Source organism: Chrysochloris asiatica, unplaced genomic scaffold (genome assembly GCF_000296735.1).
Source record: "Chrysochloris asiatica unplaced genomic scaffold, ChrAsi1.0 scaffold00184, whole genome shotgun sequence".
Classification (NCBI taxonomy): domain Eukaryota; kingdom Metazoa; phylum Chordata; class Mammalia; order Afrosoricida; family Chrysochloridae; genus Chrysochloris; species Chrysochloris asiatica.
The window spans coordinates 5,557,420-5,578,917 of NW_006408702.1; the positions used below are offsets into that span (position 1 = coordinate 5,557,420).

General features: G+C 46.0%; 1 protein-coding gene across 1 annotated transcript in view; it reads left to right on the forward strand.

The window, feature by feature from the left end:
- Window positions 1–19,796, forward strand: part of KLF13 (Kruppel-like factor 13) — a 71,234-nt gene extending 51,438 nt beyond the window's left edge. Inside the window, exon 2 of the mRNA XM_006872145.1 lies at window positions 19,500–19,796. Within this exon, the coding sequence (XP_006872207.1) occupies window positions 19,500–19,789 (290 nt within the window). The 3' untranslated portion in view covers window positions 19,790–19,796. The remainder of the gene's footprint in view (window positions 1–19,499) is intronic.
- The last annotated feature ends 1,702 nt before the right edge of the window (window positions 19,797–21,498 follow it).

The following is a 21,498-nucleotide window of genomic DNA, read 5'->3' on the forward strand; positions in this document are numbered from 1 at the left end:
ATGCTCTCCGTTCTTCTCACTTGATGGTCCCAAGGGACCTCTGCTCCTGGGTTGCAAAATCAATCACTCTCCTCTTTTTGTCAAAAAACATGTACCTCTACATTTCTGACCCTCACAGTCAGTCCTGATGACAATTATTAACTCTTGTACCACAAGAGTCTTATCCCTTTTTTCTTTTGCCAGCCCGGTCCCAACAGATTGGAAATCTTCATTCAGTGGAGATTCTACCTACCCCTGCCCTGTCTGGAACTAGGCTTCCTATTGAAAGCTTGTAAGCCAGTCACTTCTTGCCTTTAAAGCCCCTCTTCCCCCATTTTGGATAGCCAGTGTATAAGTTGCCCATCCCTGTCAGCCCTGTGTACCGAGCGGGTGGGAGTGATCCTTGCTGTAAAGATTTGTTACCTTTTTTGAGCTACTACATCCATACATATAGGTAAAGTTCATCAAATTATAGCAGGTTACTCTTTTTTTTTCCCTTCTCTTCCCTTGTCTTTCTTCCTCTAATTGAGTTCTGATCATCCAGCCATCGAAGCCAGGTCAAGTGGGTACTATCTGCAAGTATGGGTGTTCTTGTGCCTCTCCCCTCACTTCATATCAGCTGGACACTTCACTTTCCACTCTAGTCCTCTGTGGCCATGTCACTGCCTCTAGGCCCAGGAGTCCCCAGGTCTTGCTGTAACTGCTGGCCATCCAGGTCTCCACCCAGGTTCACAGGAGTCTATTGAATGTGGTTGGACTTAGATCCCAGCTTCATTGCTTCCCCCCCACCCCTCTTTCCCTTATCGGTGACCAACGTATTCACCAGCCAGACCACATGCGTGCTCGTGTATTCCCCTTGAATCTTAGTCTTGGAAGGGAGTTTGCTCTGAGGGGACCTGATCACTTGCCTTGATGGCTCCCAGGCAAACAGCTAACTTGTTCTTGTAGTAATCAATCAGACTACCATTATTGTTTCTGATTTTTCCTGCTGGTCTTTCTTCACAGAGTATCTTCTGTACTTTTAGCCACTCCAGGCTGGTCTACTCGTCCTTTCCAGTGGAAATTTCATACCTCAGACAATTCTGGATGGGATTCTGGTTTCCACCTATGGTTCTTATGCAATGCAAAAGCTCCACAGGAGGTCTCTTTCCCTGGGCTACTTCTAGCCCCCATTAAGGTATTCCAATCAGTTATAGGCTGAAGACGGACTTACAAGCTTTCTACTGTGATGTTTCTGGATGTTCCTTTTTCCCCCCCTCAAGCGTCTATTTCACAGTGGTAGTCAAGGGAAACCAAGATTCAAAAGACAGCCAAACATCTTAACATTATTCTCCTCTTCTACCCTTTCAAACCATGCCTCAATCCCTGTATCTGGAAGCCCTGTTGTTCCAAGGTTGTTCATACATCATCATTTACCTCTGTCCCATTTAGCCCATGCGAACCTGCCTAACTGTTCTCCCATCAGCCTTGTTCTTCCATTCCTCTCCCCCTTCTTGTATATTGCCCACACCCCACCCCACCCCCAGCACCCAAGCTTTCCTGTGTCTGTTCCCTACCCTATGCTCTATCTTGCCTTCCCTCCCTCCCCTCCTGTGTCATCCTACACATCCCGGTGATCAGCAATTATATATATAGTTGTTTTTATTTTTTCCCCCTTTTTTGGTGGGTTCTTTTTCTTAGTCTTTTACAATAATGGTCCTATGCAGTATTTCTCTTTTGTGACTGACTACTTTCACTCAGCATAATGTCCTGGCTTACAATTTCCCTGTTGTTCTTTAAGGTAGCATAGTATTCCATTGTGTGTATGTACCACAGTTTGTTTATCCATTCTTCAACTGATGGGCATATTTAGGCTTTCTCCATCTTTTTGCTATTGTAAATAGTGCCGCTGTGAACACTGGTGTGCATATATCTACTCATGTATGGCTCATATTTCTTATGGGTAAATGCCAAGTAGAGGAATTGCTGGATCATAAGGTATTTCTATTTCCAACTTTCTTAGGAAGTGCCATATTGCTTTCCAGAGCGGTTGGACCATTTTAAAGCAGTCTGTTTTATTGTGAACGATATATGACTTCCTCAACATTTGGAATTCTGTAACTATACTTTTCCTTCTTTTTGCTTTGAATTTTCTTCACTATAGATTGATATCCTGGATCCCTGTTTTCAGTCTTTAGTTTTGTTTTACTCTGGATGCTTCTATATCTGAATTGAATTCTGGGTGGCATTGCCAGGTATGTCAATCTGTAATTGTTGTCTGCTCTTAATCCAAAGAACTTCATTTAGTACTTTTTGTAATGTCGGCTTGGTTTTTACAAATTCCTTTAATAGCTCCTTATCTGGAAATGTTCTAATTTTGTCATTGTTACGAGGGACAGTTTTGCTGGGTATATGATTCTTAGTTGGCAGGCTTTTCTTTCAGTGTTGTATATATGTTACTGCCTTCTTACCTGCATGGTATTTGCTCAAAAACCAAAGCTTAATCTTACTGGTTTTCATTTGTAGGTAACACTTTGTTTTTCCCAAGCTGCTTTCAGTATTCTTTCCTTGACTTTCAATTTTGGAGAGTTTGATTATGTCTTGGTGATTGTCTTGTGGGGTCTTTTACCTGAGGCTCATTCAGCTTCTTGAATGCTTATCTTGTTATCTTTCATGATAGGGAAATTTTCTTCCACCAGCTCTTTAACTGTCTTTTCTGTGATCTTTTCCTGTTCTGGAATTCTGATCACCCATAGGTTATTCCTTTTCATGTTGTCCCACATGAATCTTAGGCTTTCTTTGGATTTTTACCTTCCTTTTTCTGATTGTTCTTCTACCTTACTAGTATTGAGAGTTTTGTCTTCCAGCTCACTAATTCTGGATCCCATTTATTCACATCTACTCCTTTGCCCTTTCTCAGTGTATTTTCCACTTCTGAAATCTACTCCTTTGCCCTTTCAGTGTATTTTCCATTTCGGATATCTTAGTAAACATTTTCTGGATTTCTGTTTTCAGGTTTTGTGTTGTTTCTAATCCTTCCTTTATTTCATTGGACCATTCCTGTAGTGATTTTCTTTATTCTTCTTTATTTTCCTCGACATTTCTGTCAGTCATTTTGAGGTACCTAAGTATCATTATCTTGAATTACTTTTCAGGTAGTTTCAGTACCTCTTTTTCCTCAAAAACATTTTCTACCTCTGTCTCGTAGTCTTTTATTTGAGCTGCTCTTTCTTATTTCTTTATGTGAACAGAAATTGTCTGCTGCTTTTGAGAAACTGTGCTGTTGTATTTGTAGCAAAAACTGGACAGGGAATAAGGAAGACTGTAGAAAAATTGATGCTTTTGTGTTATGGTGTTGGAGGAGAATATTGAAAGTGCCACAGGCTGTCAAAAGAACCAATAGATCCATTTTGGAAGAAGTGCAGCCAGAGTGCTCCTTGGAGGCCAAGATGGCCAAACTTCGTCTCTCGTACTTCAGACATGTTGTCAAGAGGGACCAGTTGCTGGAGAAGGATATCATGTTTGGTAAGATGGAGGGTCAGAGAAAAACAGGAAGACTGCTAACGAGATGGACTGGCCAAGTGGCAGCATCGATGGACTCAAGCGTGGCAACAGTAATGAGGTTGGTCCAGGATCGGGCAGTGTTTCATTCTGTTGTGCATACGGTTGCTATGAGTCGGTACCAACTCAATGGCACCTAATAACAACAACAAGTGAATGTATGTTGATGTATTTTTAGGTAGTTGCTGTCTCCTTTAAGCTGAGGGAAGAAGATAAAACACAAATGAGAGAAGGAAAACAAAACAAACAAACTACCAAATAACAGCAAAAGATAAATGGTAATGGAGAAAGAAGAAAAAGAAAAAGGTTTTGGCATTCTGTCCACCAACTGCATTACCCATACCTACTGGGTTCTTGCCTCAGAAGCTGGAGTTCCCCTGGGGGAGTATGCTTGTGGAGGCAGACCTCGTCTCTGCTCACCAGGGAAGTGTGGGGAACCAGACAAAAAACATCTGCACCTTTGTCTCTGCGTACCACAAGTAGGTTTCTGCAACACGAATATGTTTTTTTATCTCTGAAACTACTCACAAACCTCAAGATGGTTGGCCACCCCCGTTCAGCAGTCATGCCCTCTCTTGCCATGTCTTCTCAGCTCTCACCCAGTAAGCACTTGATCCCTTTATCTGAAGCTCAGCTCTCCTCTGCATGTGGTTCCATATCCTTATCTGCACTGCCTTTCTGCCTAGTCCGCCATCTTGCTCCACCTCCTGCCTTTTATTTTCGATCAGCCTCAAGTGAAGAACACGTTTGCTAAGTAAGTAAATGTGTATCTTTCATTTTCATTTCCAAGTTCATGTGTTTGCCTTTCCTTACTGAACGATTCAGAAAATCTGTGAGAAGGCCGATTGAAATGTCATTGCTGGGCAGAAGTCCTATTACAGACACCTGCATTTAGTGTGTTGTTGCACAGCATGCTGGTTCCTCAAGTAGGCCGATGCTTATTAGTTTTAAGACCACACAGTAGGCGCCTAGTTGGTGTTTGACACAAGTCACTCCTACTTTGAAATGTTCCTGGCGTTTCTTGTGAGGCCCTTAGTGATTTGGCTACCAGGCTAGAGAGAACAGGATGGGGATACATGTTCCATGGGTTTAGTTTGCGTGAGACCCACTTTAGCTTTAGACCACCTCGAGAGTGGCCTTGCTGAGTATTTAACAGTCCAGGGTGTAAGTGCTCCCACCTTAGGGAAATGATAGTTTTATTTTTACTAAAACCCAACTGGAATGGATCATTTTCTTTCATTATGAATACAGGTGATAAATCACAGTAATCTTAGCTAGTAGTATCTGTGATCGTCAATGGTAGAACTCAAAGATATTTTTGCGCATCACATTACAGTGTAGCACAGATCTCAAAATTTTGTTTTTGCTCAGCAGTACATTGAAATTACAGTAGTTACTGAACTTGTCTCTAGATCTTATTTGTAATACATCAGTAAAGAAGCAGCTAAATGAATCATACATTTGCTTTAAATATTTTTTCGTCTCCACCCTCCTTCCTCTCCGTAGCCCCTGATCAGAGTCTGGAAACTTGGAGGGGTCAGCTATCCCTCTTTCTGCATGTCCATTTAGGAGTTACAAGGGTGTAACTGTGTGTGTGAGTAAGGGTGTGTGAACGCAAGCATGCCATCATCTGAGCAGCCTCTGCCAGGAAGCATCTATATTTCATGATGGCTGTTTTAATGACATTGTTGCTGTGGCTAAGTGCTATCTAGTTGGTTCAGACCCAAAGCAACGCTGATAGGGTTTCTGAGTTGCAACAGCCGACCTTGTAGATCAAACACACCTTGTGGTCCAGTGTTTATCCTACAGGGCCACACCAGGACTCCTTTAAGGACATGAGAAACAACAAAGGTGTTTCCCCATTTTGCTGGGGTTACAAAACACATTTGAAAAGTCAAAAATTGTAAGGACATAAGGAACAAAAGTTTTCAAATGTGTTTTGTAACCCTAGCCAAAGGGGGAAACACCTTCATGGAATTCCTGGCTGGGGATCCTCTTGCCCTTGCATGGCATGAGCCCTGTGTGGTTGTGTGTGAATTGCCACTCGTGTTTTGTCAGAGGCCAACAGAGCTGCGTCTGTGAGATGCAGCCACGCTCCATGAGCTGGTTTGTGGGTGAGACTGTTACTAGTCTTTAAGAAAGTCCTACTGCATTCTTAATGCAAAAAGCAAGTTCTGTTGAAAAATACAGAAATGTGCAAAGAAAGCTCAATCTCATAATGTTGCCGTTCTGTGACTAATTAGTCTCAGAGTGTGTGTGTATATTTCATGTGTGGAGAGTCTGTTTACCCTCTGATAGTTTGTTTTATTGGGTGCGTCATGTAAATGGGACTGTTATTAAGGTGGTGGCTGTTGAGTGCTGTTGAATTGGTTCTGACTTATGACGACTCTGTATAGGGTTCCTGAGGAGCGCCTGTTGAGTTTGAACCACTGACCTTGCACTTCAAACTGACCTTGCAGTCCCTCACGTTAGCCTGCAGCGCCACACCAGAACTCCAGGACTGAGTTGTTGTTGTTGTTAAGTGCTGTTGAGTCAATTCCAACCCATAGCAACCCTGTGTAGGATTTCCGAGGAGCAGCTGGTGAGCTTGAACTGACAACCTTGCAGTTCAGATGGCTTTGCATTCTGGCCCGTTAACCCACAGCACCACACCAGGACTCCTAACTTGGGTGCAATTCAGAGATTATGAGAGCACCAGTGTGTGATGCTACAAGATACTGCACTGGACTGCAAGGTCAGTTTAAATTGCATAGTCAGCCAGTCCTCGGAAAGCGATTCGGAGTCTCCATGGTCAAAACCTGCTCTGAGGCACTTGACAACAAGTGAGCAGGGCTGTAGTTTAGGGTTTGAGGACAGTGGCTTTTGCAAAAGTCTCGTGGAGTGTAAGTTGCTCCTAGGGACTGAGGTCGGACTGGAGCAGCTGGCAAGGTTAAGTCTGTAAACTATCCTAATTGGAAGTCAACTAAGAAAAGTTCGAGAAAAAATAGGTCATTATTTGATTTCTTGAGTTTTCTTGCATACACTCCCTCAAAAACCAAAGCTGAAAGCATTGTAGGCCCATAGTCGAAGTGCCATGATTTTCATTGTGATTTATTTGCTTTATGAAGTCAGCTCTGGAATACTGATTGTTTTGTTCTTGGTTCAGACGCCTAGCTCTTCTGAGAACATTACAGAGTCGGCCTCGTGTCCCTGGAGCAGGCCAGGTGGTTGGTGCTGCCCCGAGAGGGATTGCATTTGTTAGGGGCTTCTGGGCTAGGAGCTGAGGAGGGGCTGGCAGCTGCCAAATGCCCTGTGGGTCACTATAGTCCCCGCCCAAGTGCTGACGAACTGAGAATTGCTGATCCTTCCCTGGAGAGCTGGGACACGGGGGCCCTGAGTATAAACCTGTTTATATTCCTCGAAAGGGAGGTGGGGGTTGCGTGAGAATGTATTGTTTCTCCGTGAAATCTAGACTCTGAGACCCAACCGTTTTGGATGTTTGACTTTGGCTAGGTCTTTAGACTTTCTCAGACTTCAACCACCACATCATTGAGATGGATTTAGTATTGACGCCTTCGTACCCTCATGGTTGGGAGAATCAAATAAACTGGTGTATACAGCAACAACAACAGCAAAAACACGATAGCACACTCTGCTGCTAACTGAAAGCCTGGTGGTTTCAGTCTACCCAGAGGCATCTTAGAAGAAAGCCCTCAAGATCTACTTCCAAAAAATCAGCCGTTGAAAACCTTGTGTTTTCACAAAAGTTCTACTCTGACACACATGGGATTGTCAAGGGTCACGATCAACTCAACGACAAGTGGGTTTCCTTTCTTACAAAAGTGACTCATGCAGACTTTGCTCTGTGCTGTGGATTGTTCCTGCTTTGGGGTCAGTCTGTATCAGAGGTGCAGAGCCCTGTGAGGCACCACGGAGAAGAGAAGGGAGGACGAGAGTGAGGACAGTGGTAGAGGGAGGAAATGAAGACAGGAAAGAAGAGAGAACACAAGCAAGAGACCATGGGGAGAGAACTGCCAAAACCCTTGTAGAAGAAGCGGGCCCTCCCTCCATTACCCAGAGTGCTTTGGTGCAGAACTAGCCTTGGGTCCTGATTATGTGGCTGGCCAATGGCAGCACCAAATCAAGGAGCAGTTGGGCTTCTTGGTGCCAACATAAGAGGCTTTCTGTGCCAGTCCCCACATACACACTTTCCTTGCTTGCTTTTATTCCCCTCCTCCTCCTCTCTCCTTCATCCAAGAGATAGATCTTTCTATCTCTCTCATTCTCTCTCTCCTTCATCTAAGAGATAGATCTTTCCAGAGTCCTCTGCTAACTCCCTCTCCGCTTCCCCTACGTCCGCTTCCCCCAAGTACTAGGACAGCCATTCCTGAACATAATGTCTGAGTCTTGAAATCTGCTTAAAGTCTGCTGGCGTGTTATAAGGCAGGAAGGGAGAAGAGTGTGGGGCCCATGAATGAAGGTCTGTTTTGAACAGTGAATCATTTTAGGATGAGCAAAGCTGATTTTTATGACAAGAACATGATATTCAGGAGCCTAGCCGGGACGTCTAATACATAATCACAACCCTGGGCTTGTTGTCGTTGTCAAGTGTCATCGAGTTGGTTCCCACTCGATGAATAGGTTTTCCAAGGAGTGGCTAGTGAATTTGAACCGCCTACCCTGTGATTCACCCTCGGAAACCCTATACAGGGTCGCTATGGGTTGGAACCGACTCGATGGCACATAACAACAACAACAACAACAACCCTGTGATTCAAACCAACCCTGTAGTTGAATGTTTATCGTACAGTACCACACCAGGACTTACTGCCATTGAAATTCATGACTGAATATTTGCCATCTGTTGCCCTTCACATACGACCTGGTCAGTCCAAGTGTTTAACAGGGTGCACCTCGAACACTTTAAAGTTTGACACAGGACACCCTGGTAACAACTTCTGTTGTTGTCCTTAAATGCTGTTGAGTTGATTTCGATTCTGACTCATAGTGACACTGTACAGGGTTTCTAAGGAGCAGCTGGTGGGTTTGAACTGCCGACCTTATCCTACAGTGCCACACCAGGAGTTCTGGAAGAGTAGCTTTGACTTTATAGTTCTTTCTAAGTTTCTCAATCTTCCTAACCCCTCCGTGTTTACTTCTTTTAACAAGAACTCTTAGGGTGGGTTTCTGAAATTTGCTGAGGAATACAAGGTGGCAGCAAGCGAACCTGAATTGGGCAGTGGGGCTCTTGGGCAATGGGGAAAGCGAGGTTTTTAGAATTTGTGTTATTTTTGACCAACGTTTTCTCGTTTGCCATGGATTTTTGGTTTTGTAGAAAATCCCTTCATAGCCCATACTCAGTGGGTTTATTAAGGCATCGTTACGTGCTGTGGAGTCGGTTCTGACTCATAGCGACCCTGTGTAGGATTTCCAAGGAGCGGCTGGTGGGTTAACAGTGAAGTGTTTCTCTCACAGCGCCACACCAGAAGTCCAGGTTCGAATTCCGAATCTGTAGTACCTCCGGATGCATATTGGTTCTTTCTTCAGGACAGTTTTTCAGCTGTGCTGGCAGGCAGGCCTCTCCCTCAGCCCCTGGGCTGCCTTGGCCTCTGTCCCACTGAAGCAACTGTCACAGCTCTTTAGCTCTGCCAACAAGTGCCCAGGGACCACCCGACTCCATCTGTAAGCCTGCGCCCGGATCTCTCAGCTATTCTTCTCTGTGGGTCAGTACTCCCGCCTGGCTTCGGGGGCCGGGAAACCCACTGCACCGTCTCTAACCTAGTTTCTCAACTGCAGCTTCATCTTGTCTCTGGTGGTACAGCTCTCATTCCTGGGTCTAGAAGGTTCTCAATGCAGGGACTCTGGGTCCAAAAGACCCATTTCTCTCCTGGATCATCTTCTTGCTGATAGAGGTCCCTTTCCCACTTCTGAGATGGACTCCACTGAAGTCTGTGAGAGTCCCAAAACTAACCACTTCCCCCATTAGGGGCCCATACACTGTTCGCCTTTTTAGCAGGCTACCCAAGCCCCTTAGTGGGCCACAAGCACCTCCTTTACATAGTTTCACTGTGAAGACTAAGTGATGTTTAAAAACCATTCACTGCCTGGCAACGTAGAGTTTTTTGAATAGGTAATACATACGTGTTTTTCAGACCCAAAAGATTTACATTATTTTTCAGGCAAAAATCGCCCAACTTTTCTTGCTCAGTTCTCCTCCCTTAAAGGTAATCTCCGTTCTTGGTTCCTTAGGCATCCTCTCGGGGTACCTTTCTATATAGGTTGTTGTTGGTGGTGTTAAGTGCTGTCAAGTCAGTTCTGACGTATAGCGGACCTTTATAAGGTTTCAAGGAACAGCTGGTGGGTTTGAACTGCCGACCCTGTGGTTCGGGGTCCTGTGCTATGCATTGCTTAATTTCCATTTGGGAGTTTGTATAACGTCCAGATCACAGACTGTATTGTGGACATTGAATGGCATGTCTGTGCATGGAATTGCTTGCGTGTGTTCTGTTCTGTTTTATGCATTCTGTTCCGAACCTTGCTCTCTTCACTGAGCATGTAACTTAGAGAGCTTTTCCATAGCAACTCCTAAAGAAGTAATTCTAGTTCTTTTTTGTAGTGTTTTATCGTACAAGTGTTCCATAATGACTAAACCAGTCCCAGTGGAAGACCATCTGAGCTGTTTTCAGGCTTCTGCTGGGTTGAGTAACAAGTACATATGTTATTTTTGTAGATGTGCAGGTGTGTGTGTGTAGCGTAGGTTCCCAGAAGGTCAGCTGCAGTATCAAAGGAAATGTACTCATGATCTGGTTGGGTATTGTCAAATCGTCCTCCACAGAGGCTGTAGCGGTTTGTACTGCCTACAGAGTCTTCGGGTCCCTATTTCCCCTCAGCCTCACCAGCATGATGGTGGGGTTTAAACTGAGGTCATCTTCTGACGGGGGAGAGGAAGTATCTTTTCAGGTGTTTGGGAACCATTTGTACATCATTTCTTATGAACTGTCTGGTTTCATCCTTTGCCATTTTTCTGCCAGGTCTTGTTTTTTTCCTTTTGTTTGCTGTACCCCCTTTCAATATTGGAGAGTCACTCTTTGTGATGTGAGCTGTAAATATTACACCCTTTGGACATTGGCCTTTGTATAAAGCGACTTAGGCCATGCAGAAACATTGTATATATTACAAAATCTGACATTTCAACAATTTTTATTGGAAAAACTCTTTGACAAGTTTTATATCACCCTTATGAGAGGCTTCTGACTTTTTTTTTTTTTTTTTTTAACTCTTTATTGTGAATTGAGTGAAGGTTTGTAGACAAGATCATCAGTTTCACACTCTGCAAATAAACACTTTGTTTCATCTCAGTGATTGCAATCTCTTCAAGAAACTACAATCATGCACTTCCTTCCTGTGGCTCCTAGTTCCCTTCCTTCTCACCTTTGACCTTAGGTACATGTTGCCCGTTTGATTTTGAATGACTGACCATACCATCATTTATAATGAGCATATCTTACTAGTTGTATTGTTCCACCTATATACTGTCTACTGCTTGGCTGAAAGAGGGGCGTGTGACTTTCAAGAACTGAAGGGTGGTTAAGGGCTACAGTCTCAAGTACCTACAGTCTCTTTCCGACCAGTAAGCCCAGTCTTTTTAAAAATAATTTTGTGTTTTATTCCACACATTGTGGTGCTCTGTCTAGAACTATGTAATGTGATCCCATTCAGGACAGTTGATAGTGGTAGCTGGGCTCCATCTAGCTCTTCTGGTCACAGGGTCGTGGTGACTGATGTTCACATGTTCCGTTAGTCTGTTGGACTAGTTGGTTCCAAGCATCTTCAGTTTTCATCAGCCATCTTTCTTCCTCACACGTTGAGACCAATAGCTGCATCTTAGACATTCACTCATAAACTTTTAATATCCCAGATGCTACTTAACTCCCAACGTAGGATGTACAACATTCTGACTGTTGATTCATGGACCTTTATCTAGCCTAAGATTAAAAGGAAATTTCTCATGCTGTTTTCCAGAACATCTGTGGTTTCATTTTCCAACTTTAAATCTTTGACCGATTTTGAATTTATCCTGACGTAACATTTGAAGTATGGATCTCCGTACCATCTTTTCAGAAACCACCTAGTTGCTCTTGCACATCGACTGAATTATCCCCACCGCTGGGGAGGGTGAAATGTGAAAGATGATACCATTATTCTCTGCAAAATTCCCATTGTTTGGGTATCTGATTCTGAATTTACTAGATAGCATTAGTTTTTCACAGTGTTCTAGCTACTTTAGGATCAAGTTATCTTCCCCCCACCCCTAAATTTTGTGTATTTTGTTAGTGGTGAGAATAAACATACACAGTAAAACATACACCAAGTCAACAGTTTCTGAGTGTACAATTTAGTGGCATTAATTCCTTGAGCTGTACAATCATTCCCACCCTCCTTTTGTGAGCTGTTCTTCATCAACATGAACTTGCTGCCCCCGGAGGTTCCTAGCTGATGTTTTGAGTTGCTGTTGTCAGTTCGATTCCATACATAATGTGCAAGGCAAACCTGTGCTACTAGTTAAGCTAAAACATTCTTTGGTTTTAAGTTAGTGACTTTTTGAGATACTTTTAAGGTTTAAAAATGAGCTCAGCACGGTAGTTTCATTCACTACCCTGCATGGCTCCAGGAAGTGTAGCATATTCAAGAATTTGACATTCTGTCCTGCATTTTCCCCCTTTTGATTAGAACTTTTCTATGGAATTGTTGTTGTTGTTATGTGCCGTAGAGTCAGTTCTGACTCATATCGACCCTGTACAGGGTTTCTGAGGCTGTAAATCTTTACGGGAGCAGAAAGCCTCATCTTTTTCCCGTGGAACAGCTGGTAGTTTCCAACTGCTGACCTTGTGGTTTGCAGCCCGATTCGTAACCACTACGCTACCAGAGCTCCTTTTCTATGGAATAGTAGATCATATATTCAGGAACAGTAGCAAGTGCCTTGACAGTTGTGCTGCAGCTGCATTTCTGCTGGCTGTGGAGGTGCCCTTGGGGCCCATGGGACCAGCAGTCTGGCTGAGGCTGGGTAGATGAGGAGGGTGTCCATTGAACAGATGCCAGAGCTGCACGAGCCAGTGAGATGGGTTTCTCACTGTTAAGGGAGTCTGAGTCCAGGATTTGAGCCAGCAAGAAGCAGCTGCCGTCCCCACCTACTTGCAGGCGGGAGTGTGGGACTGGGGCTGCTTCTAGTTAGGGACTTGTTGGGAGGAGATCATCTGAGGGAACATGCTGTTCCTCGTGTGCCTACAGCCTGGGTAGACGCACAGCACTGTGTTCCTGGATGAGATGTGGCCATCGTTGGCCACACCAGGGAACACTAATGTCATGCTGCTCCTCAGGCCACACGTCACTGACCAACACCTCACCTCCTTATGCCTCCCATAGCCCAGAAACTGCACCCACTGCTTGGTACACCAACGCCCTGCTCCATGGCCCAGCATCCCCAAACAGCCCCCTGGGTACCCCTGTTGCTCCCACTTCCCCTCTCCTGCTCATATCCCAGCTCCTGGAGCCCCCTCACCTCGCTTATTAACCTGGACCCTCCCGTAACCCCGACTCCCTGCCCCCTCACACTTTCCTTTCTTCTCAACTGCCCTTCCCCACCCCCAGCAAGCCCCTCATGTACAGCTATTACCCCACAGGGCCCAATCCCAGCCTCCACCTCATAAGGCCCTCTGCTATGCCTCCCAACACCCCCCCACCCAAGTCTGCCCAACATAGGAAAGGAAAGGATGGTTGTAGGGGTGGGGGTGCTTGGGACCAGGCCGCATGGTACTCAGCTCTCCGCAGTCTTCTTCACCATTTCTGTGAGGGGCTGAGCACTTCCTGTGTGTACTTGTCATTCTGCTGTTTCCATAACACATGCCCTCCAGAGGGCGGCACTCTGTGGTCTTGGGATGCCAGGTGGGCTCACTCCAGATGCCAGCCAGCAAGGCTGAGGGTCGGCCGCTACCTCCTCCACCTCTTTCTGGGCACATTCCCAGCTGCTCTTCCAGACTCTGGCACAGATGTGTAGATACTGGAGGCCCTTTCAGCAGGCGTGAAGTTCAGAATTACAATCTGGACAACTGTCCTTTGCTTCCCTCTACAGTGTTTCATTCACTATGGGTCAGTACCGACTTGATGGCACCTAACTACAACAGCAACTCCAGACTGCGGGCTGTGTGCCATCCTTACTCTGACAGCTACTGGAAGGCATGCTGTGTTTTCAGTTCACTAAACGCAGTAAATAAGGAGCTCTGGTAGTGTAGTGGTTACGAATTAGGCTGTGAACCGCAAGGTCGGCAGTTTGAAACTACCAGCTGCTCCGCGCGAGAAAGATGAGGCTTTCTGCTCCCGTAAAGATTTACAGTCTCGGAAAGTCTGTTCAGAGTCGCTATGGTTCGGAACCGACTCGACGGCACTTAACAACAACAACAATACAGTAAATAGCAACACATAAGCCCCATAAAAGGAGCTCTGGTAGTGTAGTGGTTACGAATCGGGCTGCGAACCTAAAGGTCAGCGGTTCGAAACTACCAGCTGCTCCGCGGGAGAAAGATGAGGCTTTCTACTCCCGTAAGGATTTACACCCTCGGAAACCCTGTACAGGGTCGCTATGGGTCGGAACTGACTCGACGGCACGTAACAACAACAACAAAGCCCCATAAACCCAAACTCTGTGGGGTCCTCACTGAATGTGTGAGAACACTGTACTCTGTGCCCCACCCAGTCTCCATTGTAGAGGCAGCTGTCAACGCCCAGCCCTCCAGTCCCCCAAGGCCATTGCCTGGCCAGCATGAATCCTAACTTCCAACCGTTTTATATGAATGAGCCGAGACCATATTTACCACTAGGGCACGGCCATGTCCCCCGGGTCAGGTGTAGGGACTATGCTATTACGGACACCATGGTTGTTGTTAAGTGCCGTCAAGTCAGTTCTGACTCACAGCAACCCTGTGTAGGGTTTCCGAGGAGCAGCTGGTAAGCTTGAATCACCAACTTCGTGGTTCAAACTGACATTGCCAATCCAGCGCATTAGCACGCAGCGCCACACCAGGACTCCATAGTGGCCAAGAATTCTGTGTTGAGCATGCAATACCAGGCTTTCATAACTTCTTGTTGCTCCAGGCTGCCTGGTACCAGTATCCCATCCCAACAAATCTTGTCGCTTTTTGTGACCCGATATCACTTGACATTCTGTAATAGCTTGATGTCACCTGACATCTGTAATTATACTCAACTTGCGGGTCTCTCATGGTTGCAGGCAAAAGGACCCTAAAAAGGATAGATTCTCCAGCAGGTAGCAAGGGTAGGTCTGAATTTGGTTTGTGACACTGTAGGATAAGCACTGGACCACCAAGTCAGCTCCAACCCCAAGGCTGGCAGTTCAAACTGACCAGCTGCTCCTTGGAAACAAGCCAGGGTTCCGCTATGAGTTAGAACTTACTCGATGGCACTTTATAGTAACAACAATATATCACTGCCCAACTCCCTCCTCAGTAACAGTTGACGTTCAAGAAATGGGTACTTGGAATGTGCCAGTGTCAGGTACAAATGTGCCTTTGATTCAGTTCTAACTCATAGCGACCCTGTGTACAAACACACTGCTCGGTTCTGCACCATCCTTACAATTGTTTTGTTTGAGCCTGTTGCTACTGCCACTGTGTCGGTCCATCTTGTTGGAGTCTTCCTCTTTTTCACTGATGATCTTCCCCGTTTCCAAGCATCGCATCATGACCTTCTCCAGGACTGCTGCCTCTTGATGACATGTTCAAAGAACGTAACACACCATTCTTGCTTTACTTCTTCCGAGAAAGATGTTTTTGTGCTTCCTGGGGGTCAATGATATATTCAGTATTCTTCACCAACATAATCATTTAAATTCATCAATTCTTCTTCAGTCTTTCTTCTTCACTGTTCAGCTTGCACATGCCTATGAGACAATTGAAAATATCAGGGCTTGGGTCAGGCACACTTTGAGGACTCAAGTGTTCCCAACCCAAGGTTGTGCCTGATCCCACGTCATTGCCATGTGGACCCCACTGTAAGAATGGACAAAGTATCAGTATCCTGGGGGCGATGTAACTACTCTAAACAGGTGACATGAAACAGCAGATGTTTATTCTCACCTTTCTAAAGGATAATCTGTTCTGTGCCTCTCTAGCTTCTGGTGGCTGCCAGCAACCCTTGGTGTTCTCATAAACCCAGATCTTGTACCAGGATGATGTCTTAGGCTGGGTTCTCTACAGAAGGAAAACCAATGCAACTTTTTTGTTAAGGTTTTTATTGTGGATTGAGTGAAACTTTTCAGGGCAAATCAGCAGTTTTACATTCAACAAATCATACACCTTGTTTCATCACAATGATTATAATCCCCTCCATGTACCATCAGTTAACAGTATTTCTCTCTATTCACTTTAGCTCTTTTTTTTAAAACACTCAGGCATATTTAATAATTTACACCACCAAAGGGCACATTCTGCAAGTCTGCCTGCTGGCCACCAACTCTCAATCCCTCTCTTTCCATGAATCTAGAGTCCTCAGCTGCTCCCTTTCTCCATGTCCCCATCTCTGCCTCCATCACTGGTATCGCTGCTTCTCTGGATAAGGTCCCACATTCTGTTTGTGCTCTTCTCCCTTGATGGTCCTAGGATCCTCTGTTTCTGGACTGTAAGATTAACTACTACCCTGTTTTTGTTACAAAACTTCTACCTTTACAATTATGACAGTTACAATTAGTCATGATAACAATTACTCACTACTGAATCATAAGAATCTTATCCCCATCTCTTTTAACCAGACCCATCTAGACAGGACGAAAACCATTCAGTCCCCACACACTATTAAACTAAACTCCCCCCTGAAACCTTGTAAGCCAGTCACTTCATGCCTTTATCGCCCCCTCATTTTAGGTAGCCAATGTCTAAGTTGCCCATCCCTATCTACCCTGTGTACAGAGGGGATAACATTGATACTTGATGTGAAGACTCCTTGCCTCTCTGTTGGCATTTAGACTTATTACCTCCATGAGTATAGGTCAAGTTCATCAAATTGTAGCAATCTACCTTCTTTTCCTTTATCAAAAAACAATTTTTTTTTTTTTTAAATCTTCCTCTAGTTGAGTTCCGATCATCAAGCCACTGGGGCTAGGTCAAATGGGTAGTATCTGCAAGTTTGGGTGTTCTTGTGTACCTCCTCACACTTCATATCAGCTGGATGCTTCACTCTCAGCTATAGCCCTCAGTGCAAATGTATATAGAGAGAGCCCTGGTGTGGCACTGTGGACTGTGTCAGACTGCAAAGTCATTTGAACTGCAAGGTTGGTGGTTCAAGCTTACCAGCTGCTCCTTGGAAATCCTATACAAGGTTTCTATGGGTCAGAATTGACTCGATGGCACTTAACAACAACATATATATAGGAAATGGCTCATAATTGTAGAGATAGGAGCATCCCAAGTGCAGGCCAGGTGAACTAAGATCACCAGGCGGGCCCAGATGGCAGGAATCCCAAATCGGAGTACAAAACAACTCCTCGGAGCTGGAGCATGGGCAACAGCAGGGTGACGGTTGTCAAGCAAGGCCTGGGCAGGTGCACTGCAGAACTGAGGACGCAGAGCAGAGGAACAGATGTGCAGGGCCCTCCCAGTGGGTGTCAGGTTTTCCAGGCAGACACACAATAGAGCAGGCCACTGGCTCAGGTTCAAAGAACTAGAAGTCAGAGGACCACCCTGATTGATAAGAGATCCAGACGGAGCACGGAAGTCGTTCCTATATGTCCATTATATTGGGAGAAAGCCACACCTCCAAGGAAACATTCTTTCAGTTGATTGGCTGCTCATAGCCAATCAGCATAGAGTTAACTACCAGCTTTCAAACAAGTGGGACTCCTGGCTCAGTGAAGTGGACGCAGAACCAAAGTATCACAGATGACATTCCTCTCTGTTGCCTCTTGGGGTTGTTGCGAAGGCTAAATAATATACAAAAAGCCCCTAAAACACTATTTGGTTTAAAATGTTTATAATCTAGGGACGTTTTCGTTTGCTTCCAATCTGACCATGATTTTTGTCTCTTATTATACCTTTTCTGGATTTTCTAATTGACTTAATTGACTTTTTTTCCTTGTTGGCCAAAGAATAATTGTGTGGTTTTCACTGTGTTCTGAAAGCTAATAAGTGTTTTTATCATATTCTCTGGTGCTTGGAATTTACTTTACTACTAGAGCTATCCCTCCTGGCGTGGCACTGTACGATAAGCACTGGACTGCTAACCACAAGGTTGGCAGTTCAAACCCACCAGCCACTCTTCAGGAACCCTGTACAGGGTAGCTATGAGTTGGAACAGACTTGACGGCACTTAACAATAACATCAACATCTCTCTGAGCCCGGGGCCTCTGCTCCGTTTATCCCAGGCATGTTGCTTGGCAGTTACCTTGAGACGTTGTTCACGCTTTACTGACTCTTGGTTTCTTGGTTCTCATTCATTTTTGCTGGAGTATATGAGAGGCGGCGTCCTGGTGTGACACCATAAGATAAGCACTCAACCTCAAGGTCGGTTTGAACCACCAGGTCGACAGTTCAGGCTCACAAGTCGCTCTTCAGAAACCCTATTCAGGGCTGCTATGAGTCGAAACCAACTGGACATCAACAACAATGATGTGAGAGGCAGGCCATTCCTTTGGTGCTCAGCATTTCTTAGAAGTCTGGTGTCCATCCCACCCTTCTTCAATCTTGGATGGCCTGTGATTGTAATTTGTTTTTTGCTCCCTCTCTATTACATTTTGGGGTCTTCTCTTTGTATGTAGTGTTTTGGCACAATAGAAGTCATCACACAGGGATTTTGATTTGAGTACCCACTACTGCCAACCCTTTCTGTGTGAGTTTCCCACCTCTTCCTTCCTTTCTTCCTTTCCTTCATTCTCATTACCTGTCTTCTCTCTCATCCTCTGACAGATGTTGTTACTAAGCACTGTTGGGTTGGTGCCAACTGTTAGCGACACTATATAAAGTTTCCAAGTATAAATCTGTATAAATCTTTGCAAGAGCAGAAAGCCTCATTTCTTTAATAACTTCCTTCCTCTATTGTTTTCTGTGCTCTCCCTTGACACCTTTTGTTATTTTGAGATGTTAACAATCCTGTATTCATTCCCTGTGAGAACCTCCTCTTTACACTGCTCCCCCACCCCAATATAAAGCAGTAGAGATGAGATAGCACCAACATGTATTCACCACGGCATTGCCAGGAGACAGGGAACAAACACTGTGAGACCTTTTCTGGAATACTTCCTTAAGTGTCTTTTCAGCATTTCAATGGAATTTTTGTTGGATCGAACTATAATTTTCAATTTCCAAACATTTAGAAATTGTTCCCTACATGCACTTTCTATGGTCTCCTTTTGCTTTATGCATAAAATTTTGTCGCCCATTCCTCTGAGAAGATTAGAATTTTTAATGTCAACATTCTCTTCTGTGTCCTGGCCCACCTCCTTTCTTCTAGAGTCAGTCTGGTGGTTGATCTTGACCTTCCCCTTTTAAGTTGCTGGTCTAATTTGGCTGGCGGCTCATCCTTGGGTGTCTGTTTACATATTTGAGGCTGATGGACTTATTTGATGTGTTTTCCTTTGCTGTGGATAAGTGGGCCAATGTCAAGGACTGGCGATCAGCTTTAGAACCTGCAGTGAAGAGGAAGCAGATAAAATACAAAGGGGGCTGCACTCTGGGGGACAGGATCTCAGCTTGTTCTCCCTGGGTGATTGGGGTCGCTTCCATGGTTCAGAAGTTTGCCTCCGTAGATACTGGCTTCTCTGTTGCTCCCAGCTGTGGCACCCGTGGCAGAATTCACCGCCCAGTCCGGTTGTGCCTGGGTTGTGGTCTAATCACGAAGTGGTGCGGTGCCCTCCAGCAGAAGGGCTGGGATGAGCCAGGGAGAAGGGGTGGGTCCGAGCGCTCCACTGACATTGTTCTGCCTTCTGTCCCGCCCACAGGTGAAAGGCCCTTTGCCTGCAGCTGGCAGGACTGCAACAAGAAGTTTGCTCGCTCCGACGAGCTGGCGAGGCACTTCCGGACCCACACAGGGGAGAAGAAGTTCAGCTGCCCCATCTGCGACAAGCGCTTCATGCGCAGTGACCACCTGACTAAGCATGCCCGGCGGCACGCCAACTTCCACCCGGGCATGCTGCAGAGGCGCGGGGGCGGCTCCCGGACCGGCTCCATCAGCGATTACAGCCGCTCCGATGCCAGCAGCCCTACCATCAGCCCTGCCAGTTCGCCCTGAGCGCCCAGAGCTGGGGGTGGTCTGCTGGCACCACTCAGCAGAGCCTGCTGCCCAGCTTCCAGTTCGGATCCTGCTATCGATCAGCTCTGCCGGTTTGGGCTTCCCACCTCCGAGCCACCAGAACTCTGCTGCCTCTGGTCTGAGTGAACCTGCTACAGCCATGAGTTTGTACTTCCTCGTGTGACTCCTTCCTTGTCTTTTCATTTTGTACTAAAAAAGAAGAGAGAGAAAACTTTATGAAAACTCCACAACAACAAAAAACAATTTTCTTCTCCTCAGGTGTCAAAGTAAATTTGTTTAAAAAAAAAAAAAAAACAGTAAAAAAAATTCAAACGCCACCACACACAGATTGCACAATAGGACTCTTAGCCACGAGGCTGAAGTTCAGCGGTGTTGAACCCCCTTTCTCAGGGATGGACAGGTTTCGCAGGTCAGCGATGGTTCCCTTCCTGCCGCCTTACTCTGGATAGACCTTTGCACTCTGGAGGTTTCTGCTGGGTTCAGGAACACATTGGGGACAACAGACAGACCAGGGCCAGCTGGAGTTGGGCACCTGTCTAGTAGGTCAGCTGCCCAGTCAACCCAGAGCATCTATGCTTCAACAGCCAATTTCTGTGTGCCCAGCCTCAAAACCCTGCCCTGGAGGCCCAGCTGGGTGCAGAAAACAGACATTTCTGAGGAAAGGACACCTCAGAGGGATGCCTTAAGCCACGGCAGGCAAAAGGAATACTCACCTCGAGGATTTCTGAGGCATCTTCCTTCACGAGGTCTGTTCTTCCTGTCTCCAGAACCCTCTCTTGGGCCTCTCAGAGAACTTGAAGCAGAAACTCGTGTCCAATGGGACATCACTCACTGCTGAGGTGATGCTGCTCAGCCCGTTGTCATCCAGGCCGCCCAGCCTCATCACCATGGCTTCCAGGACTCATAGACACAGGAGAGTGGTCCCGACAAAAAGCAGATGGCCCTGCTGCTGAGGTCCCCTTGGTCCGCATCACCAGAGGGCTGTTTGTGGGGGGCACATACACATGCTCAGTACTCGGCAGACATCCTTCTGTAGCCAGAGACTGGAGCAGTGTGAGCCAGAGCCGTGCTGTGGCGGTAAAACGGATGTCAGGAAAACGCTGTCTGTGAACGTGCATTGTTTCTTGCCCAGGAAATAGCAGGTGGAGGGTTGTGGGAAGCGCTTTTCTTAGACCTAAAAGGTCAGACTTAGTCTATGTGGCATCCCCGGCAGCCTCTTTCCTCCCCACCTGCTTTTCCAGGCTTGTTTAAAGCAGGTTAGACTCGAGTGCCTACGGCAAACCCTCATTAAAGGAACAGCAGAAAGCCAGCCGGGACAGCTCCCCAAAGTCCTGACCTGGGACACCTGGGGCTCCAGGCCTTAGGCCCCAGCCTCCTTGCTTTGCAGAAAGTCAGGCCGGAGTCTTTCAGCATTGCTCCCCAGAAGCAATCCCCCACCCCATCGCCGGAGTCTGCGTCTCTAGGAGTATATCTGTGTGTGTGTTTGTGTGTATGTGTTTGCGCATGGATGTTGGGCAGACTCAGGATATTTTGTAGGCCTTGGGCCCCCAGATGGGTGTTCTGGACCCAGAGTGCCTTGGCTGCACCTGCCCTGCTTCCCCACCCCACCCGCCACATGAGGGGATCGTAGCACAGACAAGATCCCAGACACCACAAGCACAGCTAAGGCCCACAGCTCATGCATGACA